This window comes from Sylvia atricapilla, chromosome 25 (assembly GCF_009819655.1).
Source record: "Sylvia atricapilla isolate bSylAtr1 chromosome 25, bSylAtr1.pri, whole genome shotgun sequence".
NCBI lineage: Eukaryota > Metazoa > Chordata > Aves > Passeriformes > Sylviidae > Sylvia > Sylvia atricapilla.
The window spans coordinates 1,463,997-1,480,855 of record NC_089164.1 but is presented as its reverse complement, the minus strand read 5'-3'; the positions used below and the strand labels follow the sequence as shown (position 1 = coordinate 1,480,855).

Sequence of the window (16,859 nt, the reverse complement as noted above, 5' to 3'; positions counted from 1 at the left end):
GATCCCTTGCCACCTAAACCCTCTGAGGATTTGATCAGAACGAGAGCATTTCATTGTTAGATAAGGATCCTCTCCCTGGGCTCCTTCTGCTGGCTGGCTTTTTGAGATCTCTCATCATGCCAGAGGAGTGCTCTGTGATCTCTGCAGAGTTTGTGCTTTTGACTGCAAAACGTGTCCCATTTATCATGTGGCATGTGCCTCTCTGTACAGCAGAGCATTTCACACGCTGCAGCTCGGGGAAGAGAAATAAAACTGCTCTGAGCTGCAAGATAAGAGATGAAAGAGCTGCAAGAAAAAAAAAAAGAAAAGGAAAAGAAAAAGAAAAAGCCAGCGTTTGCAGAGCTGTGGAAAATCAGGGAGCAGTGGGAGAAATGCCTGTGTGGCTGTACAACATCCCACTGCCAGAGTAAATCTGCTCTTCAATAATATCTTTATTTGTTTTGTCCCTGTGTGCAGCCCTGTGGATCATCCAGCGTGGGGCAGACCCTGGGGTTGACAACTAAAGTGGGGTGAGAGAGGTTAAGGGAGAGAAATAAGCACAGTAGCAGCCTTTTAGTTGGTTAAAACAGATTGTTCATTCAGGGCATCCCTCCCTGCATGCCCAGGGACGGGTGACAGCTCAGAGAGATGCCAAACATCCAGCTGATCCCACCCTGGGACAGTGGGAATCGCCCTGCAGATCAGGAATTCAGGGAATTTCACAGTTGTCGAGGTTGGAAAAGGCCTCAGAGATGATTGATCCAGGCTTGGTTTGGGTCAAAATATGAGTGGCCTGAGCTTCAGACTTGCCCAGATGCTTAAACCAGGACTTAGTTCAGGCTTTAACAATGAAGTTCAGAGTTATTCTCTAGTTGGGATTTTCGGTGTCACTCTGCAACTGCAAACTCAGTGTAACTGTAAACTGGGTCAGTCTGGAGCTGTAAATTTGAGGCCACTGAATGTAGGGTCACTGTGTAACTGTAAATTCAGTGTCACTCTGAATTTACTGTGTAAATTCAGTCCCATTCTGTAACTGTAAATTCGGGGTCACTCTGAGTTTGGAGTCACTCTGTAACTGTAAATAATTCAATGTCACTCTGTAAATTCAGTATCATTCTATAACTGTAAATTTGGGGTGACTGAATTTGGAGTCACTGTGTAACTGTAAATTCAGTGTGACTCTGAATTTAGGGTCACTCTATAACTGTGAATTTGGCATCACTCTGAATTTATAGTGTAAATTCGGTGTTACTCTGTAAAATCAGTGCCACTCTGAATTTGGGGTCACTCTGCAGCTGTAAATTCAGTGTCACTCTGTAAATTCAGTGCCATTCCATAACTATAAACTCGCTGTCACTCTGCCCTCTTGGTCACAATCCAGCGACCCTAAGTCTTGACCAGAGAAATGAAATTATCCACTCACCCTCCTGTTTTTTCCCCACAGAAAATGAAGGAGTACCTGGAAGGCAGGAACCTGATCACGAAGCTCCAGGCCAAGCACGACCTGCTGCAGAAAACCCTGGGAGAAAGTGAGTGTGTGTGCCCAGCACAGCTCTCAGCCAGGCTCTTGCATTTACTGCTCAGGCTGTTGCATTTACTGCTCAGGCTCTTGCATTTGTTGCTCAGGCTGTTGCATTTGTTGCATTGCTCAGCCCTGGGTGGTGGCTGATGTTGTATGAGTTCTCTCTGATCTGCCCCGTGGCTGTTTGATGAATGATGAGCACCAAAAAGCTCCCTGAGGCACTGCTGTGGATCACTCAGGGGTGTGCTGTCCCCTCCTCCTTCATCCTCCTCTCCTTCACACCTCTCCTGCTTGTCCCTTCATCGTCTCTGCTGGCCCAAACCCACCAGAGATCATTCATTTGGGATTTTACTGATGAATTCTGGATTATTGATGAGCTGAGCCTTCATTTGTGTGGCAGTTTAGCTGCTGCTCACCTCGGTGGGTTCAACCACGACCAAACCAACGTATGAGAGGCCAGGCTTTTTTGTCAGGAGAAGCACAAACAAAATTTCAGAGCATGTGAAATATGTTGCCTGTCTAGAGGGCATCAATCAGGGGGCAGCAGCCAGAACTGAATATTCATTTGTTGTTCGAGCCAGAACAAAGGCAGATTTCTTTCCCTTCATGGTATGGGCAAATCCTGTTGGCCAAAAAACCACTTCAGCTCTGCATCCAAGTTTCCATAGAAACCTGCCTGCCTTGTGTTTGCAGAGGAGAGGGTTTGAAGGGTGGAAATGTCAGGTCAGGGGCTGGCCCAGCTCAGTGCTGGGCTGGTGGTGTGCCACTCTGCTGGATGGAAACTCTGCCAGCACACCTTTGGAGTGCTCTGCTTCCACTTTGGAGCTGCACTGTCACACTGAAACACTTCTGCTGCAGTAATTAGAGTTTGGTGTTTATCAGGCTCTGAGCCCTGGGAGGGTTTCCCTCACTTTGGGTTGGGTTGGAGAAAGTTGTGGGTTTCTTCAGCTCTCCTGGAAGAAAGGGTTGGCTGAAGGGAAAGTTTTGTGTCCTCAGGGCATTTTTGTTGTGCCTCTGAGTTTCTGGGGGTGACAGCTGCTGTGAGTGATGACATTCCTGGGTCGGGGCTGACCTCTGCATTCTGAGCCCTGGTTCCTCTGAACCAGGGGGGAAAAGAGAGAAAATCAAACGTGATCTCTGTGTGGATTTAAAGGCTCTTTCCTTCATTTGAGTTTTGCAAACCAGAGTTTTCTTAGTGACACCCTGTGAGCATCCAAGGTGAGCCCCAAAAACCCTCCTCCTGCCGTCTGTGAGATCCAGAGGAGCTGGGAAAGGGAGGAACATCCCATTTCCCGACCCACAGGAGCAGGTCAATGGTACAAACTGGGGACTGTGCCGAAATTTATCCATAAAACATCTCTTAATTGGGAAATGGGCAAATCAAATCCCCTCCACACGTCCCCAGAGCACGGTGAGGAGCTTTAGAGGAAAATGTGCCTCCAGCTGGGTGTCTGCAGTGCCTGGCGAGTTCAGGGGGGTCTTATTTTTATATTCTCCTCCCTGCCCCATCCTCAGGTGACGTTTTTTAGTGCAAATTGCCTTAATGTGACGATGACAAGTTCCAGTAATGAAACTCCAGCAGTGAGTCCTCCTCTCTGTCAGTCGTGATGTCCCTGTCCCCATTTGTCACCCTGGAGCCCCTTGGTGCTGCCATAATTTCTCTGTGTGAATATCCCATGATGAGAAAGGGGACAGATGGCTGGAAATTCTGCTGCACAATAACATTTTCCCGTGAATGATGCACTGTTTTGGCTCTAGGTGGGGGAGAGCAAAAGTGGCTATCAAGATGTGCTCAGCTAATTGTCAAGCCATCAGCAATTAGCTGCTTCCTCCTTACACCTCTCCAAGATGCAGGGAGGCAATTTTATTTTTTTTTTTCAGCTCAGTGTGGTTTCACTGATTGTTTTTTCACAAAAAAAAACCCAAAAAACAACCCAGGCCTGTCCCACTCCCAACAGCACCATCGTCCTTTCCCCTGCCACTTCTGTTGTGATGTTTGAGGTGGTGCTGCATGAGCAAGTCCCAAAGCTTTGGCTGCTGCTTCCTCAAAAACTAATTAATGGGAATGTGTTTTTTGGGGGGTTTTTTTATAAATATATTTGTGGAAAACAGCCCTGAAACGTGTGTCTCTGGAAATAACCTCAGTGCCAGCAGGTTCAGGCTGGGGCTGGCAAATCTGGGAAATGTTTGCACTCTTCCTGAGGGGCTCTGGGATGCAGAACCTCTCACCCCACCAGGAGCAGGGAGGGACTGACAAACCCAGTTTTTTGGGCAGAAGTCAACGATTAGAATGCTCAGGGAGGTGAATTCTGGTTTAAAAACAAAACAAACTAAAAAAACCCCAATAATTCACAGAGGTAGGAGTGTTTGGGCAGCCTGAGCTGGTTCCTGGTTGTGTTTCCTGGAGCTCAGCTGGCAGGGATGGGTTTGGTGCTGTCCTTGGAGTTTTTTCCTCCTTCCTCTCCTCTCCTTTCCTCCATCTCCTTCCCAAATGCTCTGTGCAGAAATCCTGAGGACGTTTTGCCATTTCTCCCTCCTCACTCTGGATTTCTTTGTCTCCTCCACAGGTCAGAGGACGGACTGTGCCCTGGCCAGGTAAGTGTGGCTCAGGGAATTGTGGGTTTTTAGGGAAAATCTGATGCAAATTGGTCATTCCAGAGCAGTTACCAGCCCAGGAGATGTGTCTGGTAGAGAAATACACCGATTTAGGGTCACAGAATGGAATCATGGAGTGGTTTGGGTGGGAGGGGACATTAAATCTCCTCCAGTGCCATGGGCAGGGACATCTTCCACTGTCAAATCCCATCCAGCCTGGCCTGGAGCACTTCCAGGGAATGGGGCAGGAATTTAATAAATTCAATTAAAATTACTATAAATTTAAATTAAAACGTATTAGAAATTTTAAAATCAAATTGATGACAAACATTTTAATTAAATTTATTGTCAATTTTCAAAATAAAACGGATTATAAATTTAATTTAATACAAACAAATTCCTTTTACTACCCTCGGTGTATTTAGTGCAGACCAGGAGCAGGATGGGAAAGTGAGAGAAATTCCTTAATTTGGCACCATCAACCAGAGAATATCTCCAGATTTAGGTTTTTACAACCAAATCCCTGCACCTGGGAGAGAAGGTTGAGGACCATAAATTGGGAAACTCTTGATGCCAGTGCTCTGCTGGATTCCAGCAGGACACGAGGGCACAGAGAATAAACCCTTTCATTTCATTAGGACCAATCCCAAAACCAGCACTAAAGCTTCTGGTGAGGCTTTTTTTTTTGGTTCAAACATAACAAACCCTCATCTCCAAAGTGATGGATTCAGGGGCTGGGGCTGTGCATCCTCCTGCCTCGTTCACAAAAGGGAGGTGATTACTGAAATTACCACCAAAGTGGGCTCATTGCTGCTCTTCCCATTGCTCACAAAGCAGAGCAAAACTGACAGCTCCCAGCGAGGCCCTGACATCTGTAATAATAAAATATTATTCATCAGGAAACAGTTTTTAGGTATCAAAGGCTCACGCCCACTGACAGTTTAAAGCCCACCCCATTGTCTGTGAGAGCCCGTGGAATTGGATTTTATTTTTATTTTTTTTTTAATTTTTCATTCACTCTTTTTGATTTTTTTTCTTTTTTTTTTTTTTTTTAACAAAAGGAATTTCCTCCAAATTAACACGTTGTACAGGCTTTTAAAAAAAAATCACACCCCTAATCCCCTTATTTATAATTCAGCAGCCATCTGCCCTGGCAGGGAATTGGCTGGAATGATCCATTAGGGCTCTCTCTCTGCTGTTATCTCCCTTGCTCCATTTTTTTACAAGAAACTGAAGGAATTTTAAACCCCAGTAATAAATTTTGAAGGGAAAACCCTGGCAGAACAGGGCTTTTTTTTTTTTTCCCTTTTATTTTTCTGCCATTCACGTCTACCAACATCAGCAAATGAGAGCAGACAGACAAAGCTTGACCTGGTGTCTGCTGCTCTTCTGGGGAGGGTTTTGTGTTATTTATTTATTTGAAACCTTATCAAAACTGGAATAAAGACTCCACAGTGGCAGCTGTTAACAGCACTGAGGGGAAGCCAACCTGCTCTTCCCTGAGCAATTTCTATCAAAGTTCACCTCCAGCAGAGCAGCTCTGGGTCACAGAATTCCTTCTGCTCAGGATTAAAGCGTCAGGGGTGGTTTTTTGGCTCCCTTGTGCCTCGTGCAGGTTTTGGAGTGATTTAAAGTCCCTTCAGGTCCTTCTGGAGTTCCATAAATCCATAAACGAGTGACTGACTGGGATATCTGGCTCCTTCCCTGCTGCAGAGTGTGGTTGGGAACGCTGCAGGGCTGAGCTGGTGATAGTGGAGGATTTTCCTGACTCTTCTCTTCTGTTTTTCCCTCCCTCACCCCTGGACCAGTGGCAGGCGCAGCTCCACCGTGAGGAAGCAGGTAATTAACATTTCCCTCGTTAACGAGGCAGGGATGTGCTGTGGGGAAGTGGAGGAGTGGTGGAAAACACATTTTTTATTTGTCTCTCCCTGGTTTCTGTGGAGCTTCCCAGCCTTGTCTGAGAAATGCCTCAAACCTGCATCCAAAACCTCGCTCGTTTTCCATGACACAATTTAAAATCCCTTTGACTCTGTGTTTTGACAGACGTGGAGTCAAAAATCCCAAACAGCCTCGAGCTGTTTGGACAGTCCTGGTTTATGGGATCCACGTTGTTGTTTTTTTGTCTCCATCCCCTTTATTTTCCCTGGAATCCCCCTGTTAAACCTGTAGCTGCTCTGGTGTTGTGCCTTCCTGTAATAAAGGCTTACAAAGCCTTTGTGGCCCTGACCTTGGGGATAATCTGTTCCTTTTTGGTACCCAGGTGAGCTAAAATGTGTTTTCCTTGAGATATGCAGGCCCCAGAGTATCTCTTGTTGATGCTGTTAAGGTTAAAATTTGGGAATCCCAGCTCACACAGCCTTGGGCTGCTGCTCTGGAGTTTCAGAATAAAGACAGCAGGTTGTGTCTTGGTGTGCACAGTCAAACCTTTCTCATTTTATAATCGTTTTATCTTTTTTTCCTTCACTCTGCACTCTTCCTGCTCTTGCTGCTGGTCGCTGTCTGGGCAGGATTCCTCCCAGGCCATTCCCCTGGTGGTGGAGAGCTGCATCCGATTCATCAGCAGGCACGGTGAGTTCCTCGTGGGCTGGGGCTGTCCTGTGGCATTCCTCTAAAATAAACCCTGCAAAGGATGCTCTCAGCACGTGGTGCCTGTGCAGAAGCTGCCACAGAAGGAGAAAAGCTCAGATTTATTTTTTTTTTTTGCATTGCTGGTGTTGTGTGTGCGGTGACCCCACCAAATAACCGGCCTTGCAAATGCTGTTTTTCCAACAATATCCCTTTATTCCGTGCAGAATTGGCTTCCCATCCATCCACACCACTCGTGCCTCACCTTCCTTTGAGCCCTGAAGTGTGGCCTTCACCAGGAACAATCATCCTCTTCACCAGGAGGAGGAGGAGGAGGAACACTGGGAGGGGTTGAATGTAGGAGGTCAAGCAGTGAATTAATTGTTCACTTACTGCCACAGAGAGATGATTTATGCCCGTTTGGAAGGTTGACCTCTCCCAGCCTTGAAATGCTGCGCTTTTATTGCCATTTGTTTTCATTTTTAATGGGCATCATTTGTTAGTAGCGTGTGAAACAGCTGTTAATTACCACATGTGGAAGGAGGTGGAATCCATCTTCATTAACCAAGAGGCAGGTCCTGTTTGTTTCCCTTCTTCCATTCCTGGTTTGGGAACCAGAATCTGGAGTCCCAGCCTCAGCATCACTTGGAATGACCAAGTTCTAGAATCCTTTAAGGCCGTGTTTGGGTATTTGCTGGAAAAATCCTTGGAAGCGCAGTGAAATGGAGGATAAATCGTGGCCATCGATGCTGATTTCAGATGCTGAAGATGCTGATTTCACTCAGATTCCAGAAGTGGCTTCGATTTTCCAGCAGACTCCACTGAGTCCTTTTTAAACGTTTTCCTCCTGGCATTGATCGTATTTTACTCCTGGCTGCTCCACTGCTGGTTTATGACTTCCTCTGGGTTGTAAAATCCTCTGGGGATCCTCCAGGGTGAGAGAGAACACGAAGGGCTGTCAGAGCCCTGTTACTCCAGCACTTTAGAAGGGTTAATAATTTTCCTGCCAGTGCTGAGTTCTGTTTTTTCATGTTCTGGACATCTCAGGGAAAGGTGGCTTTTAAACCAACATCCTTCTGCCTGTGTTCTTATTTTTATCTTTATCACAGGAGCTGTAGCTGAAGGTGCCATCTCCTTTTATCTAATTCATCTCACCTTGTTAGCAGCATCTCCTGTTTCCCTGCAGGTCTGCAGCACGAGGGGATATTCAGAGTGTCTGGGTCGCAGGTGGAAGTGAACGACATCAAAAATGCATTTGAGAGAGGTAAGGAGGAGCTCTTAAAACATCCCAGCAATCATTGCCAAGTTCTGAATCCGGTGTGAATACTCAGAACTGGCCTGAATGCGGCTCTCTCTGCTTTTTGTTCCTTTGATTTTCGTGTTTTCCTTGGTGAGTCCCTCCCAAACCCCTCCCTGGTGCTCATTAACCTTGAATCCTCGGCTGTTTGCTGTTGTGCTTTGTACCCCGTGGAGTGTCTGTATAATAAATATTCTGAACTCAATCTCCTCTCATGTCTGATAGCTTATTGATTGTTTGCAACACTAAAGGACGTAGAGGATTTCATTATTAGGTGTAACTGCAGTTTCCTCCCCTCTCCCCCAGCTCTTTGTGTGCTGGAGGATGAATTTCCATTTTTATTTTATTTTTTTTTTCCTGTGTTCTTGAGGCACAGCTTGGGCTGCATTTATTCCAAATACCAGCCAGGGAGAGAGGGGAAATTTCAAGAGAGTGTTAATTTGAGGTAGCTTTTAATAGATTGGATTTTTTTTTTCCCTCTGGGAAGAGCCATTCCATATACAAAGGCAGGGAGCAGTTGGGAGCCTCCTGACTCATCAGCTCCTTGCTGGGCTGTTCTCCCTGCCAGAGCAGGTTCAGAGGAGCTGCTCCTCAGGCAGTGCCTGGGTCACTGGGAACAACAGGGCTTCTGTTAATCCCTGGAATCCTTCATTCCCAAAGAACAGGAGCAGTGTTTTTCTCTGCTTGCTGCTGCACGAGGCGGGCGGTCATTAATTAGGCACAGCCAGTTTAATTTGCTTTTTTTTTTTTTTTGGGAGGAGGGAGAAGTTTAATGAGCAGCGTGTGGTGGGTGATGTCACCTGTCCTCAGCTCCATCCGCCTGAGAGGGGGAATCCTCAGGAGCAGAGGAAGCAGGAATTTGTGTCACAGAAAGGAAAAAAATCAGCGTCACATTTTAATTTAAAGAAATAGCAGCTTGGGGAAATACCCACTTGTTCCGTGCAGAAATAGAAAAGAGGAATTTTTTCCCCCTTCATCTCACTTGTGTCTGTAAAAGCTGTGATGTAGAGGACTGCCAGAGTTAACAATAAGGTGCCTGCAGTTTATTACTTCATCCCGAGCCCTTGGTGGCAGTTAATATCAGGGAAAATGCTGGGCTTTGGAGTGGCCCATTTATTATCCCACGTGTTATTAAGATAATAGGCAAGCTTTGGTAATTTCAGTCACATAATGGATATATATAGCTTCAATTTGAGGATTGCCCCATCATTAAATCTAATTATGTCTGATAGGGGAGTTTTCCCTGGGGAACAGCTCCTTGAGTGAGCATCTTCCCTTTGGTAATGCAGACAAACCGTGCTGGATCTGCAGCAGCCAATTGTCCCAGGAACGTTTCCCCCACCCCATTCCCTGTGTCTGCAGCCACCTGGGCCAGGTGTGTGATGCTCAGTGTCCCCTGGCTGTCCCCTGTATCACCTGGGCTAGGTGTGTGATGCTCAATGTCCCCTTGTGTGTCCCTGCATCACCTGGGGCAGGTGTGTGATGCTCAGTGTCCCCTGTATCACCTGGGCTAGGTGTGTGATGCTCAATGTCCCCTTGTGTGTCCCCTGTATCACCTGGGCTAGGTGTGTGATGCTCAGTGCCCCCCTGTGTGTCCCCTGTATCACCTGGGCCAGGTGTGTGATGCTCAGTGGTCTCTTGTGTGTCCCCTGTATCACCTGGGCCAGGTGTGTGATGCTCAGTGTCCCCTGTATCACCTGGGGCAGGTGTGTGATGCTCAGTGTCCCCCTGTGTGTCCCTGTATCACCTGGGGCAGGTGTGTGATGCTCAGTGTCCCCCTGTGTGTCCCTGTATCACCTGGGCCAGGTGTGTGATGCTCAGTGTCCCCCTGTGTGTCCCCTGTATCACCTGAGCCAGGTGTGTGATGCTCAGTGTCCCCTTGCTGTCCCCTGTATCACCTGAGCCAGGTGTGTGATGCTCAGTGTCCCCTTGCTGTCTCCTATATCACCTGAGCCAGGTGTGTGATGCTCAGTGGTCTCTTGTGTGTCCCCTGCCTCACCTGGGCCAGGTGTGTGATGCTCAGTGTCCCCCTGTGTGTCCCCTGTATCACCTGGGTCAGGTGTGTGATGCTCAGTGTCCCCCTGGCTGTCCCCTGTATCACCTGGGCCAGGTGTGTGATGCTCAGTGTCCCCCTTGCTGTCCCCTGCCTCACCTGGGCCAGGTGTGTGATGCTCAGTGTCCCCCTGGCTGTCCCCTGTATCACCTGGGCCAGGTGTGTGATGCTCAGTGTCCCCTGTATCACCTGGGCCAGGTGTGTGATGCTCAGTGTCCCCCTGGCTGTCCCCTGTATCACCTGGGCCAGGTGTGTGATGCTCAGTGTCCCCTGTATCACCTGGGCCAGGTGTGTGATGCTCAGTGTCCCCCTGGCTGTCCCCTGTATCACCTGGGGCAGGTGTGTGATGCTCAGTGTCCCCTGTATCACCTGGGCCAGGGCTGTGATGCTCAGTGTCCCCTGGCTGTCCCCTGCATCACCTGAGCTGCAGTTTTGGGTGTGCCCAAAGCCCCTGTCAGGTGGTGGAGCTGTTCACACCTGCCCAGAACAGGAGTGTTCCAGCTGCAGGAGCAGCACCACACCCCCTGTGGCTGTCAGCTCCGGTGTCAGGGTGACATTTGGGTGACATTTAGGTGACATTTGGCTGACAGGAGCTGTCCCGGGTGTCCTGGCAGAGCTCCCCAGCCAGGGGTCTGTGTCTGTCTCTCTCTGGGGTAGGTGGGATTGACCCAAATCTTCCAGAGGTTTATTTTCTCCAGTATTCTGATTTCTCTCTCTGCTCCCAAGGGGAGGATCCTTTGGCTGGGGACCAGAACGACCACGACATGGATTCCATAGCAGGAGTCCTCAAGCTCTACTTCCGAGGCCTGGAGCATCCCCTCTTCCCCAAGGACATCTTCCATGACCTGATGGCCTGTGTCAGTAAGTACATGGAGAACTGGGAAGAAATAGGAATAATTTTTTTCATCTCCCACTTCTCTTCCCTCCCTTTTTTTTTTTTTCTTTTTTTTTTTTTTTTTTTTTTTTTTTTTTTTTTTTTGTTTTTGTTTTTGTTTTTGTTTTTTCTGACTCCAGAGTGAGTTTTTGGGGTTTCTTTGGCTGGGTTTGTGCTGCTGGGCTGGTTTTTGTCATCCAGTCTGGGCAGTCACCTTTTCCCAGCCATCCTTGCTCTGACATGAATGAACAAGGACTTGGAAATTCATACATTTGAAGAGTTTTGTGAGACAGTGCTGGGTGACAGGATTCTTTTAAAAGAGAATAAAGCAAAAAAAAAACCCCAAACCCTCACTGGTGTAAAATAATCTTGAAGAGCTGTCATCAGAGGATGTCAGAGATGCCCTCTCCGAGGCAGGGATCACCAGCAGGGTTCCCTTTCCTTGGATATCTGCTGCCATGCTCCTGTGTGCTGGCCTCAGCTGACAAGGTGGGTTTTTATTCATACTCCTTTTAGCTTCAGACCCACAAGGGACCATCCACTGCCTCCTGCTCCAGCATATCAATCATCAGGGCACTCACAGCCGAGCTGTTAGCATTCTTCATGGTTTCTAAAGGTGCTTCTGCCCGGCAGAGGCTTGTTTGTGGCTCCTGGATGTGAACAACCTCGTTTTTTTAAGTGGCCTGGCTCTTGCTACATCCCCCAGAATGGAAGAATGATTCCATTGTCCAAGCAGAGAAATGGCCTTTGCAGGGGCAGCCTCTGAGGAGAGGCAGAAGATCACTGAGGAGACAGTTCAGAAACAACCTGTGCTTTTCTGCTCCTGATAAACCCATTTCCAGGCCTGGATTCGTGTCGTGTTGAGAAACAAAATTGACGTTGAGAAACAAAATCGGCTTTTCCCCCTTTTCCTGCCTTCTGTGCTGAGCTGTGCTGCCCACTCCTTTCTCAGTGGGCTGCTGCACACAGAGCCCTTTGCCTCTCTCTGAGTTAATTGGAGTGGTGCAGGACTTTTCAAACACCCACCTCTCCCTGAAGGAGCCCCTTGTGCCCGAGCCCCTGGGGCAGGTGACATCCAGAGCTCCCTCCCACGTGTTCAGGGACCTGCTCTGGCAGAGGCTTTGCCCAACCTTTTGGCTTTGCAGGTTTCTGCAGGCAAATCCCCTCCTGCTGCTGCGCTGGCTGCGCAGTTTGGGGACACGGTGGCACCTTGGGGGCAGCAGGGGGTGACTCTGGGGCTCTCTGTGTCTCTGCCAGCCATGGATAATCTGCAGGAGCGAGCGCTGCACGTCCGGAAGGTGCTGCTGAACCTGCCCAAGACCACCCTGATTGTCATGAGATACCTCTTTGCATTCCTCAATCAGTGAGTAACCCCTGGGGGCAGCAGGGCTCTGGGATAAACGTGGAATTATTGAGGATGGACAGGGCAGGGACACCTTCCTCATCCTGAGTCCCAATGTCCAACCTTGGACATTCCAGGGGCAGCCACAGCTGCTCTGTGCCAGGGCTGCCCACCCTCCCAGGAGGGATTTCTTCCCAATATCCCGTCTAAACCTGCTCCCTTTCAGTTTCAATCCATGGCAGCGTGGTCCTGCTGTAACCCTGGCCTTGAGCTGGGCTCTGAACAACAACAGAGAAGAAATAAAATCAAATGTTAAATTCAGCACCCAGAGCTTTCAGACTTCCCTTTGCAGTTTCTCGTTCATTTCCCAGTAAATCCCATCAATGTCTCACTGGTTTTTTAACCTGGATCCAGAATATTCGTGTCCCAGAAAGCCCAAAGCAAACCTCAACCTTCTGAGCTCAGCTGTGTGCTCTGAGCAAGGATGGTGATGATGATGATGATGATGATGATTTCTGCTGTTTACCTCCTTCCCACCTCTGGTTTTTTAATTATTTTTTTGCAGTTTATCCCAGTTCAGTGAAGAGAACATGATGGATCCCTACAATCTGGCCATCTGCTTCGGGCCCACGCTGATGTCTGTGCCCGAGGGCCACGACCAGGTCTCCTGCCAGGCTCACGTCAACGAGCTCATCAAAACCATCATCATCCAACACGAGAACATCTTCCCGGGAGCCAGGGAGCTGGAGGGCCCAGTCTACAGCAGGGGTGGAAACACAGAGGATTACTGGTATGATGGATGCTCTGAGCAGAGCCACGGCTGGCTGTTTATCCGTGGATTAGGATGCTGCACTTGTGTTGGCTAATTCGGGGTTGCAGCAGCTGGCCCAGCCTTTCAAAAATCTGTTTTCTGGCAGCAGAGATGGCTCTGGTCTCTCTGGAGTCATCAGCTTAAAAGAAATAAGCTGGTATAAAGTAGCTATTCAGTTGTCAAAGCTCGCTCACTTATCTTGAAGGGCAAGGTTGTGGAGGGATTTTCTTGGATGTTCTGGTTTGGTAGCTGCCAAAATCAATCTCTTTTTGTTGTTTTTATCCTTTTTGGGTTTTTTTTTCCCCTCTCTCCCCCTGCTTTTGCCTGTTCTCTCTGCCTGTCTGGAGCGCCTTTGCTGCAGACACAGAGGTCATTGCAGCTGAACCTCCAAGGCTGTGGCACAGTTTAATTTCCAGGGCAGCCCCGCTGGAGAGAGGGGGAGGGAAGAGGCAGGAATGCAAAATCACCATTTCCATGCAGCCTGGAGCTCCAGAGGCCCGGCCACGTGCTCAGTCTGAGAGCACATCTGGAAGCAATTCAGGCAGAGCGGCTCCTGTCATCTGGGGTGGAAGCTTGGGCAGTGGGGGAAGGAAAGGAGGGGTTTGCTTTCCTCCTGGCCGAGCTCATCCCTCCCTCTGAGCATCAGGAATGTTCATTTGTGTCCCACTCCTCTCCCCACGTTGCTCCTGCTCTCCTTTCAGCAATGTCAGTGATTATTTTCCTGGACTAAAATTAATTGATTTTTTTTTTTTAAATGAAGTCACCGTGGTGACACAGAGCAAGGCTTGTTCCCCTGGCTTGTCTCAGAGTTGTGGGATCACTCCTCCAAACTCTCTGCTGTGTGCAGAGGATTTGCCAAAACCTTTTGGAAATTCTCTTTAATTTCACCCCTCTCTCTGATGTTTTTAGCTGATGTTACACGTGAAGGAATTGCATGGGGGGAAAAAACCCCTCAAACTTAATAATATTGATGGTCTGCAGGAAACAGATGAATTTGGACAGGGAGTTTTGTCCCTTGGGTGAAGGGAATAAAAGTGTCAGTGCACAGGGGGGCAGAATGTCCTGGGCTGATACCAGGGAAGGAGATAAGGGATGGCTGCATCCACAGGGATCATTGATGCAGCCCCTAGCCCTGCACAGACACCCCAAAATCCCACCCTGGGCACCCCTGGGAGTGGTGTTCAAACTCTCCTGGAGCTCTGGAAGGTTTGGAGCATTCCCCCAGCACCTTCTGGGGGAAGAATCTTTCCCAAATCTCTGCCCCTCAATTCCCTGGTAGGAATTCCTCCACTGCTCCATTCCTCTGGCAGGATTTATTGCTGTCACCTCCAGGGCTCTCAGGGTGACTCCACTGCTTGCCAAAGCAGCGTGCAGCCAGCAGCAAGGACAGGTTTTTTAGGTGGAAAAACGCTGCTTTTGAGGAGGCACGGCTGGGAGAAGAGGCACGTGGGCTCCGTGCAGGGTTTGGAGCCGCAGCGTTGGCTGTGCTCGACGTGACTTCACGGTCTGGGTGAAACTTTAGCCCTCAGTGCTGCTTCCTCCTGGGGCCTCCAGCTGGCTTCAGAGGCTTCTGTAAACTTTATTAAGGAGAGCATAAAGGCTTTGCAGAGGGTGGGAAGGGCTGAGTGCTGAGGTGCTGGCTCAGGAGAGGCTGGGCAGCATGGTGTCCTGCGGATTAAGCAGAACGAGACGCCGGAGTTACTCAGACATTTCACCCCTTCTCCTTTTTCTGTTTCTCTCGTATTCAAAGGAGAACAGGAGGTAGATTGCCAGGGGGAGAGCACTGTCCAACCATCACCACTGATTTTAACCGTTGCAGGGCCAAAATGAGGGATGAAATTCCTCCTGTGTGAAGAGGATTTAAAATCACCTTTAAGGAGTCGCGGTGTGAGAAGGCAGCAGAGGAGTTTCCTGGTGGAAGATGAAGAGCAAACACTGTTTTTTTAGCCTTTTTTTTTCCTCCTGAGAGGAGCAGGCAGGGCAGGCAGGGCTGCCAGCTGGCAGCAGCTCTGTGGAGCTGCTTGGGAGAGGCCATGGATCCTCTTCCAGTTTCCTTTCTGCTCCTGTCCAGAGGGAACTGCCCGTGGAGCTTCTTACAAAAACATAACCTTTGCTTGCCACTTGTTGTCTGTTGATCCTTTCAGAGCTTTTCTCCGTGCCAAACATAAATGAGTCCTCTTGGTAGTTTAGGTGCTCTGGAATCTTTTATTTACAGGCAGCTAATTGGGCTGTGGGAGTTGTTGAGGGAAATGAATGGGACATTTAAGATGGTGATAAAAGGGATGGAGGGGGATGACAAACACAGACCTGGAAATATCGTTATAAATCGAGGAATGATTTCCCCCAGGAAGTTGCAGCTTTCTCATCAGCCATCTAATGAGCTAATTAGAGCAATGGAGAGTGCAGCCAAGGGAATAATCCTGGCGTGGCAGGGAGGAGCTGGACCCAGGCTGGCACTGCTGGCTGAGTGCTCAGCGTCTCCAGAGATCCAGGCTGGAAGATGGGAAGTTGGACTTTGCTGATTGCACTCGGAAAGGGTCACCAAGACGTTGGCTTTGGCTGATCAAATAAGAATTCAGCTTGATTTTCACCCACAGCCACTTCAGCCACGTGCAGATGCCTCCACAAAGTGCCTGTGGCAGCAAAACCTCAATATTGACTCCTGATGGGGATTCCCAGTTCTAGCTGATTGTTTCCCAGGATGTTCCCAGTTCTAGCTGATTGTTTTCCAGGGTATTCCCAGTTCTAGCTGATTGTTTCCCAGGATGTTCCCAGTTCTAGCTGATTGTTTCCCAGGATGTTCCCAGTTCTAGCTGATTGTTTTCCAGGATCTTCCCAGTTCTAGCTGATTGTTTCCCAGGATGTTCCCAGTTCTAGCTGATTGTTTCCCAGGATGTTCCCAGTTCTAGCTGATTGTTTTCCAGAGTGTTCCCAGTTGATGGTTTTCCAGGATATTCCCAGATCTTGTTGGCCATGAGGGATCCCCATTCCCAGAGGCTGAAGCTGTCCCTCTTTTCCTTCTGTTGCAGTGAGAGCCCCCACGGAGAGAGAGCCCTGGCAGAGGATTCGGTGCAGGACGTCACAGCGGAGCACCACACCAGTGATGATGGTATGGCAGGGCTGGTGTTCACTGGGGCCACTGGGGCAGCCTGCCCTGGGGGAGGTTGTGCTTGGTTAAAGGTCCGCAATTTGGAGTTTAAATCAGAGCGCTCACTCGAAGCCTCACGTGGCGGAAAGCAGCAAGGTGTAGGATCGGTGGGAATCTCTGGGATTACCTGACACTTTTGGACGTGTCCCTTCTTCCTGTGGGGTGTCAGCAGGAGGCTGGATGTGTTTCAGTTTGCTCTCCCCTCTGCCTGTGCCAGGCATTTCCACTCTCAGGGGCTCAGGAAGGAGAATTGAGAGTGCTCCAAGCCCCAGCCCTTTAAGGGAGCAAGAAAAACAGCCCCCAAACCTGTTTGTCTTCCACTGAGACCTGGCCTTCAGAGAATCCTGAGGGGCTGTCCCAGAGAGAACTTTTGGAGTTCCTTAGGGAAGCTCAGTTACATCTCCTGCCTGATCACCAAAAAGAAGCACCAAGGCTGAGAATTCCGGGATATTTCCTAAGGAAAAGGTGACACTGCAGTCCTGAGCATCCTTGATACTTCCAAAGCCTCCCCCTGGCACGGGGAACATCCTGTGAGCCCCAGCCAGAGCAGAGGATGCTGAAGTGACTGCTGTGAAACCAGGGCAGGGGTTTGTCCTCGTGTTTGTTCTCCTGTTGCAGCTCTGGAAGTTCTGGGCTGGTCTTGCTTGGACGGGCTCAGTTACAGAGGAGGGAA

General features: G+C 49.0%; 1 protein-coding gene across 2 annotated transcripts in view; it reads left to right on the top strand.

Annotated features, from left to right (window-relative positions):
• The window catches only part of SRGAP2 (SLIT-ROBO Rho GTPase activating protein 2), a 94,244-nt gene that overhangs the window by 64,874 nt on the left and 12,511 nt on the right, over nt 1-16,859 (top strand). The window contains exons 10-18 of one of the 2 annotated variants that reach the window (XM_066335908.1): nt 1,424-1,508; nt 4,069-4,096; nt 5,911-5,935; nt 6,604-6,664; nt 7,848-7,925; nt 10,738-10,872; nt 12,143-12,248; nt 12,793-13,017; nt 16,068-16,147. In XM_066335908.1, coding sequence (XP_066192005.1) covers nt 1,424-1,508; nt 4,069-4,096; nt 5,911-5,935; nt 6,604-6,664; nt 7,848-7,925; nt 10,738-10,872; nt 12,143-12,248; nt 12,793-13,017; nt 16,068-16,147 — 823 coding nt within the window. Of the gene's footprint in view, nt 1-1,423; nt 1,509-4,068; nt 4,097-5,904; nt 5,936-6,603; nt 6,665-7,847; nt 7,926-10,737; nt 10,873-12,142; nt 12,249-12,792; nt 13,018-16,067; nt 16,148-16,859 lie in introns of both variants that reach the window. The other variant, XM_066335906.1, reaches the window with a different exon arrangement.